General features: G+C 39.0%; 2 protein-coding genes across 20 annotated transcripts in view; both read left to right on the top strand.

The window, feature by feature from the left end:
• The window catches only part of LOC127935242 (supervillin-like), a 69131-nt gene that overhangs the window by 39876 nt on the left and 13536 nt on the right, over positions 1-15719 (top strand). For 8 of the 19 annotated variants that reach the window (XR_008148061.1, XR_008148049.1, XR_008148060.1 and 5 more), the window contains one exon: positions 1915-2080. The exons of 5 other annotated variants lie outside the window; for them this stretch is intronic. Coding sequence is in view for 5 of the 14 variants with exons in the window: in XM_052532955.1 (XP_052388915.1) it covers positions 941-973 (33 nt within the window). In the remaining 9 variants the exon portion in view is untranslated. Of the gene's footprint in view, positions 1-220; positions 245-940; positions 1542-1914; positions 2081-15719 lie in introns of those variants that run through there. 6 more of the 19 variants (XM_052532969.1, XM_052532992.1, XM_052532962.1 and 3 more) reach the window with 5 other exon arrangements.
• Positions 3115-15405, top strand: LOC127935378 (NACHT, LRR and PYD domains-containing protein 1 homolog). The gene is made up of 18 exons (XM_052533183.1): positions 3115-3244; positions 3991-4063; positions 4406-4549; positions 4693-4713; positions 5140-6832; positions 7065-7148; positions 7448-7615; positions 11095-11178; positions 11334-11501; positions 11577-11738; positions 12046-12126; positions 12203-12259; positions 12438-12590; positions 12808-12966; positions 13154-13222; positions 14790-14873; positions 14967-15049; positions 15257-15405. The coding sequence occupies exons 2-18, from the start codon at positions 4045-4047 to the stop codon at positions 15265-15267; spliced, it is 3240 nt and encodes a 1079-aa protein (XP_052389143.1). The 5' UTR covers positions 3115-3244; positions 3991-4044; the 3' UTR covers positions 15268-15405.

Here is a 15719-nt window from a genome sequence, read left to right as displayed (position 1 = left end):
TTGAGTTGTGAAAATCACATTTCTGTGAATTTTTTTTTATAAAATCTCTATTTTAAAAGTCTATTTTCTACTACCATACTGTATATTGAATTTTCAGTTCTTTTTTCTTGTAAATGTAAAATGGCAAATAGAAATGACTGAGTAGGTTCGTTAGCCCGTGAATAGTTTCTTAAAGCATGATGTGACTAGATACTAAGAATGGATTGTTTTGCTGTTTTAGGGTTGTAGGGAATTCTAAATGTGGGTAAGTATCTCAGATATGGACTGATGTCACGGGGAGAGATACAGTATGTTTCTATGACACTATTTCCTGACAGCCTCACATTTATGCCTTGTTTTCCTCCCTGTTTCTCGCTCACTTTGGGCTTCTCTTGTCCAGCTGAATCCTGGAGAAATCTTTGAACAAATCATGCATGCACAGTGTACACACAAACGCAGATTTATTTTCACAAGCTTTTTTTTCCAGTAATACTTTACATGTTTCTGATAACATTTTACTGAACACACTGTGTTATAACTAGGTGTGACATGATAAGCATGTTATAAATCTAAATCTTCCATGTTAATGTTACACAGATAGTGATTTGCTGTGACAGAGTAATCAAAGGTCACTCATTTTCAGTGAGATTTGGCCATTGAAGGAGAGTAAGACACCTGGACCAATGCACATTGGCAAACTGCCAACTGTGATAAAATTCATACACTTGTGCTTTGTCTGTTTTTTTTCTTGAAATCTTTCTGTGGTCGTAATTTAGACAATCAAAGTCAATTTGCATATAGAGTCCACCAGCGTTTGCAAACCAGTGTTCCCGCCTTAAGTTCAGACCATTGGTTGAATAGATTGTTCACTCTATGATTGGCTTGTTTAAAGTTGTCTCTGCACATTAAACTGTAATAAGTGAAAGATTTTTTAACACAATGTACATCATTTCCAATCTAGATTTCTGCACAAGCAGCAGGAAGGGCATGCTGAGTAGCCCTGCCCACTGTCAATTCTGATTGGTCCAAAGTCTCTCTCCTCTTATCTGTACAGTATATGGGAGTTCTTTTTTTATGATTTAAACAAAATGTGCCTAGCTAAGACGCAGTGTTACTGTAAACCTTTTTTTCTCCTTCCTTTTCTGCAAATGTAATATTCTGCAATCAGATTGTGTTTAAGTTTTTGCACATATACACTACCATTCAAAACAATGTGGTCAGCAAGTTTTTTTTTAAAGGACGTTAATACTTATTCAGCAGGGATCTATTAAACTGATCAAAAGTGACTGGAGCAATGATGTTGAAAATGAATCTTTGCATCTCAGTCATTTTAAAATATATACATTTATATTCACATACAAATCTGATATTTTAATATCTGTTTTAATATACCGTATTTTCCGGACTATAAGTCCGGTACTTTTTTCATAGTCCTTTTCATGGTCCTGCGACTTATAGTCAGGTGCGACTTATTTCTAAAAAAATTATTTGACATGAATCAAGAGAAATGAACAGAGAAAACATTACCGTCTCCAGCCGCGAGAGGGCGCTCTATACTGCTCAGTGCTCCTGTAGTCTACACTGAAAACATAGAGCGCCCTCTCGCGGCTGTAGACGGTAATGTTTTATCTTGGTTATTGGTTCTAAATAAATGCGACTTATAGTCCATTGCAACTTATGTTTTTTACATTTTCATGACATATTTTTGGACTGATGCGACTTATACCTAGGTGCGACTTATAGTCTGAAAAATATGTTATGTCATAATATTACTTTTTATTATTTTCTTCTGTTTAATCGAATTAATGAAGCCTTGGTGAGCATAAACTTTTTTTAAAAGGCATTTTGAAAACCTTCAAAATTTTGAAAGGCAGTGTATGGGTATTCTGTGTGATTCTCTCTTTTCACTCATTGCACTATTTTCTGTGTTCTCAGAGAGTATTAGACATGAAGAGAGAAGAGTTTGACGCTCTGCCTGGATGGAAGCAAGTGAACATAAAAAAAGCCAAAGGACTCTTTTAAAAACCTGACTAAAGTCATCATGGTGACAGAATTAACACAGTCCATTTCCTCCATTTTGACCTCTTTCGGGTTAAATGAAGTGATGTCTGTGTGTGTCTCCTCACCACATTCATGTACATGAAATCAATTCTCTACTCTTCCCATTCGGTCTGGGTTTTTGTTGTAATGTGTGTTTATGTTTGATAAGTCTGCTGAATAAATGAAAATTATATAAACTTTGTAGCAAGCAAAGAAATAGCAGAAAATCCTGTGTGATCACTCTAAATGTTGTCATATGTCTTAGAATATTCCTTTTTGATTCAAGAGGAGTTTACATGCTGCGTCTGTATTTTTTATGTGTTCTTCTCGTGTGAATGGCTGTTGGTTGTGTTGGTGCCGGTCTCTTTTTCTTGAGGTGTGAGAGACGTCAAGTTTGTTTGTATTTCGAACAGCATGGAATAGTGGACAAGAGAAAGAAAAGATATTAATTTAAATGTACAGTATAGTGCCTTGGTTTTGTGTACAGTTTCTATACCAAACACACTGGTCTGCATTTCAGAGACTTTCTTTGTGATAAACAAAATAGTGAATAAAGAAAGCATATTAAAAGTCTCTCTTTTTTTGTCTAATTTTATGTTTAACTTTTTACTAATTCTTGGGACAAAAGAAGCTGCAGAAACTGAAAATATATTGGTCAACACAGATTTACAACAATATTGTCATGTCAGATATTCATTACACTGGAAATTAGAAATATATTCTATAAAGAAAGAATTGATAGCATATGGTTGTTTGAAACTGATTGAGACAAATAATATATATAATTTAATCATACATACTAAATCCAGTAGCTATTTTGTCTTTCCCGCGTTATGTCTTCAGCTGGCTCCGGTGTCTTTACACAGACTGTTTAACGCGGTTCAGAGGTGACAGAAATGCATTTACACACCAAATACTAGTATACTTTGATACTAGGGTATGATCTGGGTCAGAGCAGGCATAAGTTTTTATACAGGATTGCGAGTTTACTCTGAATTTTGGAGAAGACCGTCTTAAAGAACACTTTACTGTTTGTTTGTTTGTTTGTCTGAGTGAACGCTTTCAGTTTCAGTATAGACTACAGTTCGTGACAGAAGCCCAGAATGATGATGTCAAGGCGGGTCACACTTGAAATGAAAAGTAAAAGTATTTTCCTCCTGGGCATCATCATTTCAGGACAAATGGTCAGGGACTACACAGCGAAGCTACATGTAAATGTGCTAAGGTAAGACTTTCTTGAGTTTACAACTATTAACAATACAAATCATTTCCCAGTAGACTATATATATTTTATTAGTCACGTCCATCGACAAAGAGACGCGAAAAAGTTCTTCATAACGTTTAACGGGTGCATTAGAAACGAATTATAACATTTAGCCTTTATTTTACAAGCTCAACACAAAAAGCGAAACTAAACTAAAAAGCACCACTAAAAAGCAAAAAAAAAAAAAAAAAAAAAAAAAAAAAAAAAAAAAAACATTCAACCAGCTCGTAGCTTTCAATTAATTTGTTTCAAGAAACGTTTGTTGTCAGCCATAATTCACCATAACTATAAGATCATTTTACATAATCCAACGTTCTTTTTTTACTGTATGTAGTCCTTGATTTGACTAGTTCTTCACTCGTAGATATAACCTACTATTGTAAAATCATAACAGGATCGCAGTCAGTCTTTCAGACTCTATGTGCCATTGTTTACTGTATAACAATGCTAGCTGCTGCTATATTTAGTACGCTTTTACGTGACAGCTCTCGTAACTAAGGTTACCATTTTCATTTATTTATTTTTTTGTCAAGGAGGGAAGTATGAACAAATGATTGTGATTTTTTCCGAACTCATTTCTATATAGAGAACTCATTTGGGAGTAAAATGCCGATAAATACTGCTAAATTATAGAACGCAAAACATAAAATATCTCTTGCCTTTTCCCATAATTGACACTTACATGACATCTTGCCTATTTTCTTCAGGTTGAGCTGGTCATTTCAGATTACAGGAGTGCTCAGATATACTGAAGACAGCAGATGGATGTCTCTAATAATGGTAACTTACAGTCACACATGAAACAGGCCAGTCAGATGTGTTGCTTTTAATAAAGACTCTGAGCAGTGAACAAAAAAACTGCGATACTTTACTGCGTGCTCCTCAGTAAAAGAACCAGAATACAAAAACATATGCTTAGGGCTTCACCTAGTGGTAGTCTTAAAGAACTTAAAAGAAGACTTCACACGAGACAGCTTAATTTAAACAGCTTAAGCTTATATATATATAGCTTATATATATATATATATATTTTTTTTTTTTCAACAAGATAAGGTCTGATTTGCATGTAAACTATGGCTAAAAATTACCTTAGTGATCTGTCTTTCCTTTCGTTTTCCACAGAAGACAAAAAAGGAACTGTGGAGCCTCATGATGCTGTTTCTAAAATCAGTATCTGTGCCCAGAATGGAAGCATTATTTCAGCACCTGTGATACAGAACTCAACAGTCACTGGAAATATTAACATTGCTCTTAATTACTTCCCAGGTGTGTGTGTGTGTGTGTGTGTGTAAGCATCTCTCTCTGCTGGTGGACGTAGCACAGCAAAACACAACTGTAATACAACTCATATAATTTTATACTTTTTAAAATATTTAGTTTTAACTTAAAGTTTATTGTTTCTGCTATAGGACCTGAATCTGAAGTCACAGGTTTGTAAAAATCTACTTGAATTTACACTAGCATGTGAAATTATTTGAGATTATGTGAAGTGGATAAAATTCACATTAGTACATCTGATAATGGTTCTCTTTCTATCATTCGTTTGGTATCACACTAAGGGTGTGGCCGAATGTTACTCCCATCGTTGTTAATTCCACATACATCTGAAAAAGAAAATTTTGAATTTGTAATCAAAATAAAGTACAAAATGTTACTAGAAAATAAACAAGAAAAGAAATGGAACGTTACACTTTTTGTGATTTAAATTATTTTAGAACTCAAGTTTTGTTTTTCATACTGTAGGGCCTGGAAATGAAATCATAAGTGTGTATATGTATTTGTTTATGCTGCTGGGTGAAATAACTGTGATCTAAAAAATTTAATAAGACAGCTGTTTAAACCCTTTTTTTTAACAGATACAAGCACATTGATCACCGAATACAAGAAGTCTGTGCTGTCCAACTATGTCTACATTACAGAATACACCTCCCGTGCCGGTGAACAGGTGCTGCTAAATGACCGCTACACTGAACCGCTGATTATTCAGAAACACAGAGAAAAGAAAGAGCGAGAGAATGAGACGCGCTACAGAGGGGAAAGATTCTTCAGCACCAGAGAAACAAACCAAAGAAACCAAAACATCAGGCTTGATCAGCTTTTCGGCCCAGAGAATGGCTCCAAAATATTGACTGGAAAAGCTGTCATTCTCCAAGGTGATTCTGGAAGTGGGAAATCAATCACTGCGCAAAAGATCATTCTGGATTGGGCCTCTGGAGAGCTCTACGCTGGACTCTTTGATGTAGTGTTTCATCTGAGATGCAAAGAGCTCAACGGGCTCTCTGGTGAGGTGAGCCTGCTGGATCTCCTGAACTGTAGTTTAGCTCCAGAAGAGATTGGTCAGATCTTAAAAGACATACCACAGAGGATCTTGTTCATCATTGATGGTTTTGATGAACTCGTGCTTCCAGGAACCGAAGAGTTACTACCTCCAAAACCAGACATCAAATCCCATTCACAGGCCATTGTTTGCTCTCTTCTGAAAGGACGTATGATGAGAGAGTCCTTCTTGCTAGTTACTACGAGATCCACCTCTGTAGACAAACTGGAGAACGTTCTGAAAAAGCCACAGTGCTTTGTGGAGATCATGGGATTTTCAGAAAAAGGAGTGGGTGAATACTTACGAAAGTTCTTTGAAGATGAAGAGTTTTCAAGTCAAGTGTATGAGCAGATGAAGATACATGAGATGCTCTACACCGCTTGCTTCGTCCCTGTCATCTGCTGGATCGTCTGCACAATATTCAAGAGAAAAGGGAAGAATGGTGTTGCAACTAGCGTGTTGACGACAACCACATCCATATTTGTTGATATTGTGCTCACACTCTTGAAACATCACAGCAGTTTGAATCCGCATGACGAGCTCAACCTCCTCAAGAACCTGGGTCAGCTTGCAGAGAGTGGAACGCCAAAACGCCAAGTCCTTTTTTCCAGAAACAATCTTCCAAAGGCGATCTCAGATTTACCAAACATTCCCTTCCTGTGCAAATTTCACCAGCAAGAGAGAATTTATATTAAGGAGATGTTTAGGTTCTTGGACCTCCACTTTCAGGAGTTCTTCACCGCTCTCTTCTACATGTTAACAGACAAGGTAGAGGCGAAAATAAAAGTCAGGGAGCTACTGGAATCAGTAGGCTATGGGAGGCACAATATGCAACTCTTACCTGTAATAAGGTTCCTTTTTGGTCTCTCGAACAAGAAAGTGAGCCGTTTAATCCCAGGGGAACATACAAAGTCAACATCTACCATTATTCGCGCAGAGCTGGAGATATGGATCAGCAAAGTTATAGAGAAGAACATCATGGATTCATTTTACATGAGTGATTTCATTCTTCATTGTCTGTATGAGCTGAATGATAGGAACATACTGAAGAAAGTCATGAAGCTGTGGGAACGCTCAGGCATTAACATCCACTGGTCTTTGAAGGAGGTCGACTCTCATGTCGTGATGTACTGTCTCCAGTATTCTTCACGCATTATGACTATGGAAGTCAAAAGCAATGCGAAAGATCTAAAGATGCTTCACCCTGTGCTTTGTAGGTGTACAAATTTATGGTAAGTGACTTTCAATTACATGCTCTTACAAGCAGGGCTCTGGTGATACCATTCAAATCCAATGGGATTTATTTAGTATTTCAAAGAATGCCATCACAGTAGTGTCCATAAAAATGTTGTTACCATTATATCATCTTATATGCCATATATTCTCATTATTGTTCTCTTTATTATAGTATAAGAGGTTTGGTTTGCAACATGAATACTGATTTTGTCATTTATTTATGTGTAGTTTGGATTTTGATTCAATATCTGACGGTGATGTTGACCTCCTGACATCAGCCTTGGGGAGAAGAAAGAACGTGGGCTATTTGACGTAATGTTCTCTTGCTTGTGATTTCTATGCATTTTCTATGCTTTATATCTGTAAATGCAACAATGCCAAAGTTCTCTAAAAATTTGTTTAGACACTAAATGGCCTGTTCAAACCATAATCTGGTAACTAATTTAACTGCTGCAGTGTTGTTATAGATATTATGTTCTTTATATTTATGCATCCACCATAAATCCATGTTTTACTTTTAGAAATAATAGAAAAGAAGACAATATGGTGAATCGACCCATTATCTTGTGCTACATCATGATTAGTGAAGCAGTGTTATGAATGCATTGCAGTATGGAGGATGGAGCCCTGTCAGATGAAAGTGTGCAGAAGATCCTGGAAACCCTCAGTGGACAAACATCAGTGGGTAACATTCGGCTGGTGATGAGGAACATCAGCAACGCCAGTGTCGATTTAACCATGAACTTTCTTGTTAAACAGTTGACGGAAAGAAAGTTCAGGTAAACCAGACACAATAACAAACACAAACAGGCAGCTGACAATGCATGAACATTCAACATTTAAATGCATGTTAATATAGGCAAATTTGTACATGAACATTGGGAACATACTGTATGCGTACGTTTACATAAAGGAAAACTTTATTTATGTAGCACCTTTTTAAAAAAGAGTTTACAAAGTGCTTTACGGAAGAGATATGAATGTTGCATTCACAGAAAAAAACACACATTATATTAAAGAGATAAAACAAAATCCAACAACGTAAGGGTAGGTAGTGACTTCTAGAAGGGTAGGTGAACCACACACACGCACTTAGGGGAATCGATATCTTCGGAGGCAATCCTTAGAGAGATAGTATAAGAGGAGTTAGTCCTAATAGTAAGCATACAGTAATTATCTTGCCGCGAACGTGACCGGATGATGACTGATGAGTGGATGATGAGGAGCAGGTGGTGATGACTAGTATTCAGGTGAGGGTGTGCGCTGTGATTGTGTGGAGGTGGAACCTGGCGTGTTTGTAACAGTACCCCCCTCCCCAGGGCCCGCTCCTGAGGGCCAGGGACCCCGATGACGGGGTGGACGTCCTTTTCCCATGGGAGCTGGTCGGTTGGGGTGAATGGACCCTCTCGCTCTCCCAGAACCAGTAGTCAACTGCGGGAACATCTGAGAGCTCTCCTGACCAGGGGAATAGAGGTGGCTGGTAGCCGAGTACGCACTTGAAGGGTGTGAGTCTGGTGGTGGGTTGATGGAGGGAGTTCTGTGTGTACTTGGCCCACCCCAGGTATTGGTTCCAGGAGTTTTGGTGGCCATGACAGAAGGTATGGCGGAAGCGTCCGATCTCCTGGACCTTCCTCTCCGTCTGCCTGTTTGACTGTGGGTGATAGCCAGAGGACAGGCTGATGGCCACACCTAGGAGGGAGTGAAACGCTCTTCATACCCAGGAGATGAACTGGGGGCCCTGATCCGACACGATGTCTTCTGGAATGCCGAAGTACCTGAAGACATGGTTAAACATCAGTTCTGCCGTTTCCATGGCAGTGGGTAGGCCCTTCAGAGGAAGAAGACGACTTTAGAAAATATATATAAAATATATCCACAATTGCTAGTATACATGTGTTATTGTCAGAGGGTGGAAGGTCCGTGATGAAATCCACCCCTAGGTGTGACCACGGGTGGTTGGGAATGGGCAGAGGATGGAGTTTGCCAGTTTACCTTCTGACATCCGAGGTCATGTTGGGCCACCAGAAGCGTTTCCGTAGCAACGAGAGGGTTTCATTGACCCCTGGGTGACCAGTGCCAAGTGATGTATGGGTGGAGTGGATAAGTGGAGTGCGCTGTGTCCTGGGGATATACTGGTGTCCTGGTGGGCAACCCGGCGGGGTGTTGTTAGGAGGTTCGGCCGGAGGAAGAGTCTCAACTGACCAGGTGATAGGAGCGACCATGACCTTGTCCTGGAGGATGGGGTCTGGGTTTTCTGACCTTTCTTCGGGTGCATAACATCTGGATAGAGCATCGGCCTTTACGTTCTTTGCCCCTGGGCGGTAGGAGATGGAAAACTGGAAGAGGATGAAGAATAACGCCCAGCGGGCCTGTCTGGGGTTGAGTCTCTTGGCTGCTCTAAGGTATTCCAGGTTCTTGTGGTCAGTGAGAACTTGAAACGGATGTTTGGCTCCCTCCAGCCAATGTCTCCACTCCTCCAGGGCAAGTTTGATGGCAAGTAACTCCCTATTCCCGATGTCATAGTTTACCTCCGCTGGGTTGAGTTTCCTGGAGAAGAAGGCACATGGATGGAGGCGGCTGGGAGTCCCCTGAGGCTGTGAAAGGACCGCTCCCAATGAGGCGTCCACTTCCACTACGAATGGTAGATCGAGGTCTGGATGTACAAGGAGTGGGGCGGTCGTGAAGGCTTGCTTGAGGGCCTGGAAGGCCTCGGTGGTGGCAGGAGTCCAAGACAGAGATTTGGTTTTCTGGCAGAGGAGGTTGGTTAGAGGTCTGGTGATTGTGCTAAAATTCTGAATGAATCGTCTATAAAAGTTGGTGAGGCCAAGTAATCGTTGCAGTTCCTTAATAGTGGTTGGAATGTGCCAGTCCCTAACTGCACTTACCTTCCCCTCGTCCATCCGGATGCCACTGCGGTCGATGATATAACCAAGGAACTGCACTGAGGGTTGATGGAATGAACACTTCTCTACTTTCAGATAGAGCTGGTAGTCCCTCAGGCGTTGCAGGACCTCCGCAACGTGGCGCTGATGTTCTGCCAGGCTCCGGGAGTATATCAGGATGTCATCAATGTAAACTAGGACGAACTGGTGGAGGAAATCCCGGAGCACCTCATGTATGAAATCCTGGAATACAGAGGGGGCGTTTACAAGCCCATACGGCATGACGCAGTACTCATAATGGCCAGTAGGGGTGATGAAGGCTGTCTTCCACTCGTCCCCCTCACGTAACCGGATGAGGTTATACGCGCTGCGGAGGTCCAACTTGGTGAACACAGTGGCACCACGGAGATGTTCCAGGGCCGCTGGGACGAGGGGAAGTGGATACCGGAATTTCTGAGTTATCTTATTTAAGGCTCGATAATCAATGCATGGCTCGCAAACCACAGAGTGAATCTGCCCACAGTAATGCTTTGCCTTGCAATTGGGAAATGATGAATGCTACCTTAGAGCGGTCCGTTGGATACGAGAGCGGTTGCATCTCCAGGACCAGTGAACACTGAAGCAGGAACCCGCTGCATTCCTCCGCCGAACCAGAGTAGGGCGCGGGCCTGGCCATGGGACTGGTGTGCACGGCAGGTGAAAGAGGGATGACGGGATCGGCGGAAGTGCTTGCTGGTGGTGGGGATGCTGGTGCCGACATGAGTGTACAACGGAGTGCATCAACCAGGTCTTGGAAGGGATCCGTGAGGCTCATGCTTGTGTCTCTCTGTGCTGGTCCGGTTATCTGTTACGGATCACTCGGGAGACAGAGGAGCAACAGATGAAGTTGTTTATTAAGACACAAGCAGAGGAGCAGGAAGTGAGGAGTGGATGGGCGTTGGGATCCGTGCCGGGAAGGTAGTGACTTCTAGAAGGGTAGGTGAACCATACACACGCACTTAGGGGAATCGGTATCTTCTGAGGCAATCCTTAGAGAGAGAGTAGAAGAGGAGTTAGTCCTAATAGTAAGCATACAGGAATGATCTTGTCACGAATGTGACCGGACGATGACTGGGTGCGTGTGTGTGGCTTTTATGGTACAGCGCTGATGAGTGGATGATGAGGAGCAGGTAGTGATGACTGGTATTCAGGTGAGGGTGTGCACTGTGATTGTGTGGAGGTGGAACCTGGCGTGTTTGTAACAACTACATGCATTGTAATTATTAAAGTTTATATTAATGCTTTAACAGTCTTAGATGGACAGGCATACTGTACATACAATCTTTTTTCTGTATGTAGTTTTTTTTGAATAATCTTGGTTTAATTTGATTTCTCAGTTTATGTATTGCCAGTCAAGCAGAAAACATGGACAAGAGTCTTTGCTCAGAGTTCACTATTGAAAGAAAAAACGATTCCTTCTGGTAAGTGAATTCATATATCATATTCATTCATGAATTCATTCCCAGTTAGTATTTCATGAATTTATTCACAAAAAAATACAACATTGTGTAACTTAAGCTCTTGAAGATACATTTGTTAATATAAAATAATTAATAATTGCTTTTCCTCATTTCAGGTTTACTGTTGGGCACTATAACGGGCATCAGGGTGAAATCTCAGGAGAACCTGGTCTTTGTTATTATCAGGGTTTTTCAAAAATATCCTTTGGTCTTTGTCCTTTCTGTGCAATACCCATGACTGACTTACTCAAGACATCTCAAAACCTCAGAAGCTTCTCAGACATGTAGGATCAGTTCTGTTAATTTCCCCATATTGTTTTATTATTATTATTTGCTAACATTTGTGCATTTGTTCCCAGGAAAAACACTGAGTTTGATGTGAATGTGGATGCACTGCTGTCTTTCCTAAGTAATGTTCCTGGTTTAACTGAGGTGGACATACAAGCTGAGTACCTCACAGATATTTGGACTTCTAAGATTCTGTCCTACCTTCAAGTCAATCCAAAGATTCCTCACATAAAGTAAGAGAAGACAATGTTTGCATATTAAGATTTAATCTCTCAATAAATTACGCTTATGCATTTAGCAGATGCTTTTATCCAGAGTGACTTACAGTGCATTCAGGCTATACATTTGTGTGTATGTGTGTTCCCTGGGAACTGAACCCACAACATTTTGCGCTGCTTAAGCAATGCTCTACCACTGAGCCACAGGAACTTAAATGTACAGCTGATTTAAATGTTAATTTCTTTGGCTGTAAATTTACTATTTAAATTAAGTTCACTAATTCAGACTAATTTGTTTTGTAACACATTTTTGACCTTTTAGGTTTCATTTGAGCAATCTCATGATTAGTGATGAGGAAAGGGTTTGTTCAACATTTTCGGTCTCTAGAAAGCCATTTGAAGAGTAAGTCATTGTTTCTTTTCCTTTGACTTAATTTGTTGGTGTTGTGTTAACTAACTGTTGGTAAAATCTATTGCAGGTTCGAGATGCACGACAGTGAAGAGAAAAATCCATCATTGATTCTTGCAATGGACAGGTGGGCTTATGATATAGCGTTAAAACTCATGCATAAAATATCCTATGTTCTTTTACTTATTTATTTTTTATTTTATTTATTTTTAGTATTTATAAATTCAAGACAAAGAAATGTAAATTCATAACCATTTTAAATCCTAATGTGTGTACATTTACTTTATGAATATGAATTTTTCCAGATCTGGTAGCAATGGAGAGTCGGTACATCCACATCGACTGGACAAACCGGCACTGGTGAAGCTCATTCTCAGTTTCCCTCCTCTTAAAGGATCTAGTGCCAGTTATGAGGTTCTTTTCAAAAGGCTTTACCAACTCATTCAGTTGACAGAACAGTGAGTTTAATGAATTAAACTGACTTCAGTTATAGTATTGTTTCCAAGTTGAAAATTGAAAATTCTTAATTTCCTTTGATAACATTAAGTCATAATTTCCAATAGCATCGATATCAGTTTACTTCAAACAGGGTGATGAATACAAGAATGCATGATTTGGTACAGTGGCCAGGGGAGAATCTAATAATTCTTCTAATACATGGATTCTTTTCGCTAGATGCCCAGAGCTGGATGAGCATATGGATTCTCTGCTGCTATTCCTTCACTCTGTTCCCGGTCTGAAGGAAGTAAAAGTTTGGCTAAACAACCTGATTGAGAGCTGGGCGGCTGGTCTGTTCGCCCTCTTCCTGTCTTGTTCTAGCTTACTTCACTTGCAGTAAGAATAACCTGATGTGTACAAGATGTTCAAAGATGTACAATGATGCAAATACCATTTTATATTATTATGGTGGACATTAAGTACAATGGTCTATATCATGGTACTGCCGCAATGCATTTGTATGGAAATGGATGTGTATGCTTTCTGTACTAAAAACTAAACTATATAAATTCTCTTTTGGTAGATTGAAAACCAGTATGTCTCTTGTTAGTGATGTGGAGAGTCTGGGTATAATGAGAGATGATGGAGTGAGGTAAGATAGTACCGCCGGTCCCCATACACAGTTTGCATAGGGCACTTATACGTATATAATAAACAAATTTTTATGATGAACACAGTTTGCACCATCCCCGCATCTGCGCTCACGCCCAATCTCGCTATCACCTCCTGTTTGCGGCTTAATACAAATGATCAAAATAATTAATGGACAACTAGGCTATATCTGGGAAAAGACATCAGCGCAGTCTGGTGTTCTGTCGATTTGTCCTACCCTGTCAGATTTTGCTAGTTCAAAGGTAAAGCACTGCGGTCACACTATCTGCGCTTCAAGGTTATTGCGCATCTTCTCAGCGGTGCGTGGTAGATTACGGTGCAAGCTGTACAAGACGCTACAGTCGTCTTATTTAGTAAATCTTCATTCGGTTGTCATTTTTATTTATATTCATATTCATATTTATATTCATGGCCTTCTATTTATGTTTTCACCATTTATTTTACTATAATTGTAATTTTTACATACGCATTTTTGGGTTCATATTATACTTTTTCGTTTTTTTTTTTTAATTAATGCATAATTTGGATTATGTTTTGTACAACTGCCTTTCTACTTACAGTTAACATTATTCTATATAAGTTGGATCCATGGATTTTCTTTTTTTTTATCACGTTTTAAGTGTTATAAGTACATTTTATCATTCAATCTGTACCTGCTATTGTACGGTGTATCCTGTTTATGTATAGAAAATCAACATAAAGTGAGGGGGAAAAAAATATTAAAAAAACGATTAAACCAAACTGTTTTCATGTCATTTCACTGTTTCATTATTAAATAATTGCATGCCAAAATAAAGAAAATCTTTATGTCCATACTTACCACTGTGGTGATTTTCATATTATTTTACTATTTTCACTCTATAGTCAAATTTTGAAAAATTCATAAAGAAATCTAGTCAAATTGTTTTCTGCAAACTCCACCAGACTCTTGTTCTACATGTCTCCAATTACCACTGTGGTCATATCATTTTACTATATCATTCTTTAATAATTGCATGCCAAAACCATGAAACATGCTATCTTATTCACTATTTATTCAAATTTAAAAAATAATCAATCAAACTCGTTTTAATCAAATTGTTTTCTGTTTTCTGTAAACTCCACCAAACTCTTCTACATCTCCCAAGACGTCATCTCACCGCTGTGGTGTTTGTCATCTTAATTTAGTGTAAAATTGTTTAATAATTACTTACCAAATAATTACCAATGCTATCTTCTTCCTTACTGTAAAAACATTTTAAAAAGGTCAAATCAAATTGTTTTCTGCAACTCCACCAGACTCTTGTTCTACATCTCCCCAGGTATCACTGTGGTGATTGTCATCTTACTTTGCTGAATAATTTTTTAATAATTGTGTACCAATGTCCTGACCGATGTTATTGACATTCCCATACGTTTGGCTTAGTGAATGTCTTGGTAATTCTCATCCTGCCTTGTGTGTGCAGTTTCTCTGTCTTTGACCCACAACATGAACATGCCGTGACTTACAGGTGAATTTTTATTAATATGAATACACACATTTACAAAAAAAAAAAATGTATACACAGGGCTCAGTCTGCAGGAGAGATATCAGATGACAGTGATGAAGATGGCGTGTCCCCTCCTCTCAATGACTGCAGCGATGAAATCAAGTGAGAATCATCTACTCTTCAAATCATTACTTCCCTTACAACACCATGCTGTCTGCTGAGAAACTTATTAGAGGTTATGTGTTTTTCAGCCAGAGTGATTCTTATGAACTGGACAGCGTGGAGCATGTTGTCTGCTCAGATATCAGGATGTGGAGGAGATTATCAGGGCAATGCAGGTAACATAAACTGTTCAACAGAATGTTATTTTATGAGATGAGTCTATTTAGAACAAATAAGATCAGTTAGGAGTGGTCCAGAAGGCAGTACATTGCTTACAGTAATCAAAAAACATTTGTGTAGCAAATAGGAACATTTTATTTCACTGTTTTATGAATCTTTGTGTATGGTTTTGCTGGCCAGCTCAATTTCTGTTTGTATTTCAGGGTGTCTTTGAAGTGCACCAGCTCCAGTCCCAGGACAAAGTCGCTGTTCTCAGAGATAGAGCTCATCCTGTCTGAAAACTCAGAAAAAACTAGCAGTGACTGGAAAAACTTTCTAAAAGCATATATCCAATGCAAAGGGATCTCTATAATGTAAAAATTGTTGCACTTTATTTTACAGTACGTGTACTAACATGTACTTATAGTGTACTTACAGTGTATTTATCTAAGAAAGCTCTGGTAATACAAGGTAACTACATGGGGTAGGGTTAGGTTTAGGGGTAGGTTCAGGGTTAGCACCTAGTTATTACATAGTTATTGTAATTACTATAATAAGTACATAGTATGTACATGAGGAACAGGACTGTAAAATAAAGTGCTACCGTAAAAATAATCACTGGATATTTTGGTATTTACCATGAAACTGAAAGTTAAAAAATTATTTTGTTAATCATTTTCCATGCAA

The sequence above is a fragment of the Carassius gibelio genome, chromosome A2, assembly GCF_023724105.1.
Source record: "Carassius gibelio isolate Cgi1373 ecotype wild population from Czech Republic chromosome A2, carGib1.2-hapl.c, whole genome shotgun sequence".
NCBI lineage: Eukaryota > Metazoa > Chordata > Actinopteri > Cypriniformes > Cyprinidae > Carassius > Carassius gibelio.
Note: the sequence above shows the minus strand (reverse complement) of the source record. Positions and strands in the feature narration are given on the sequence as shown.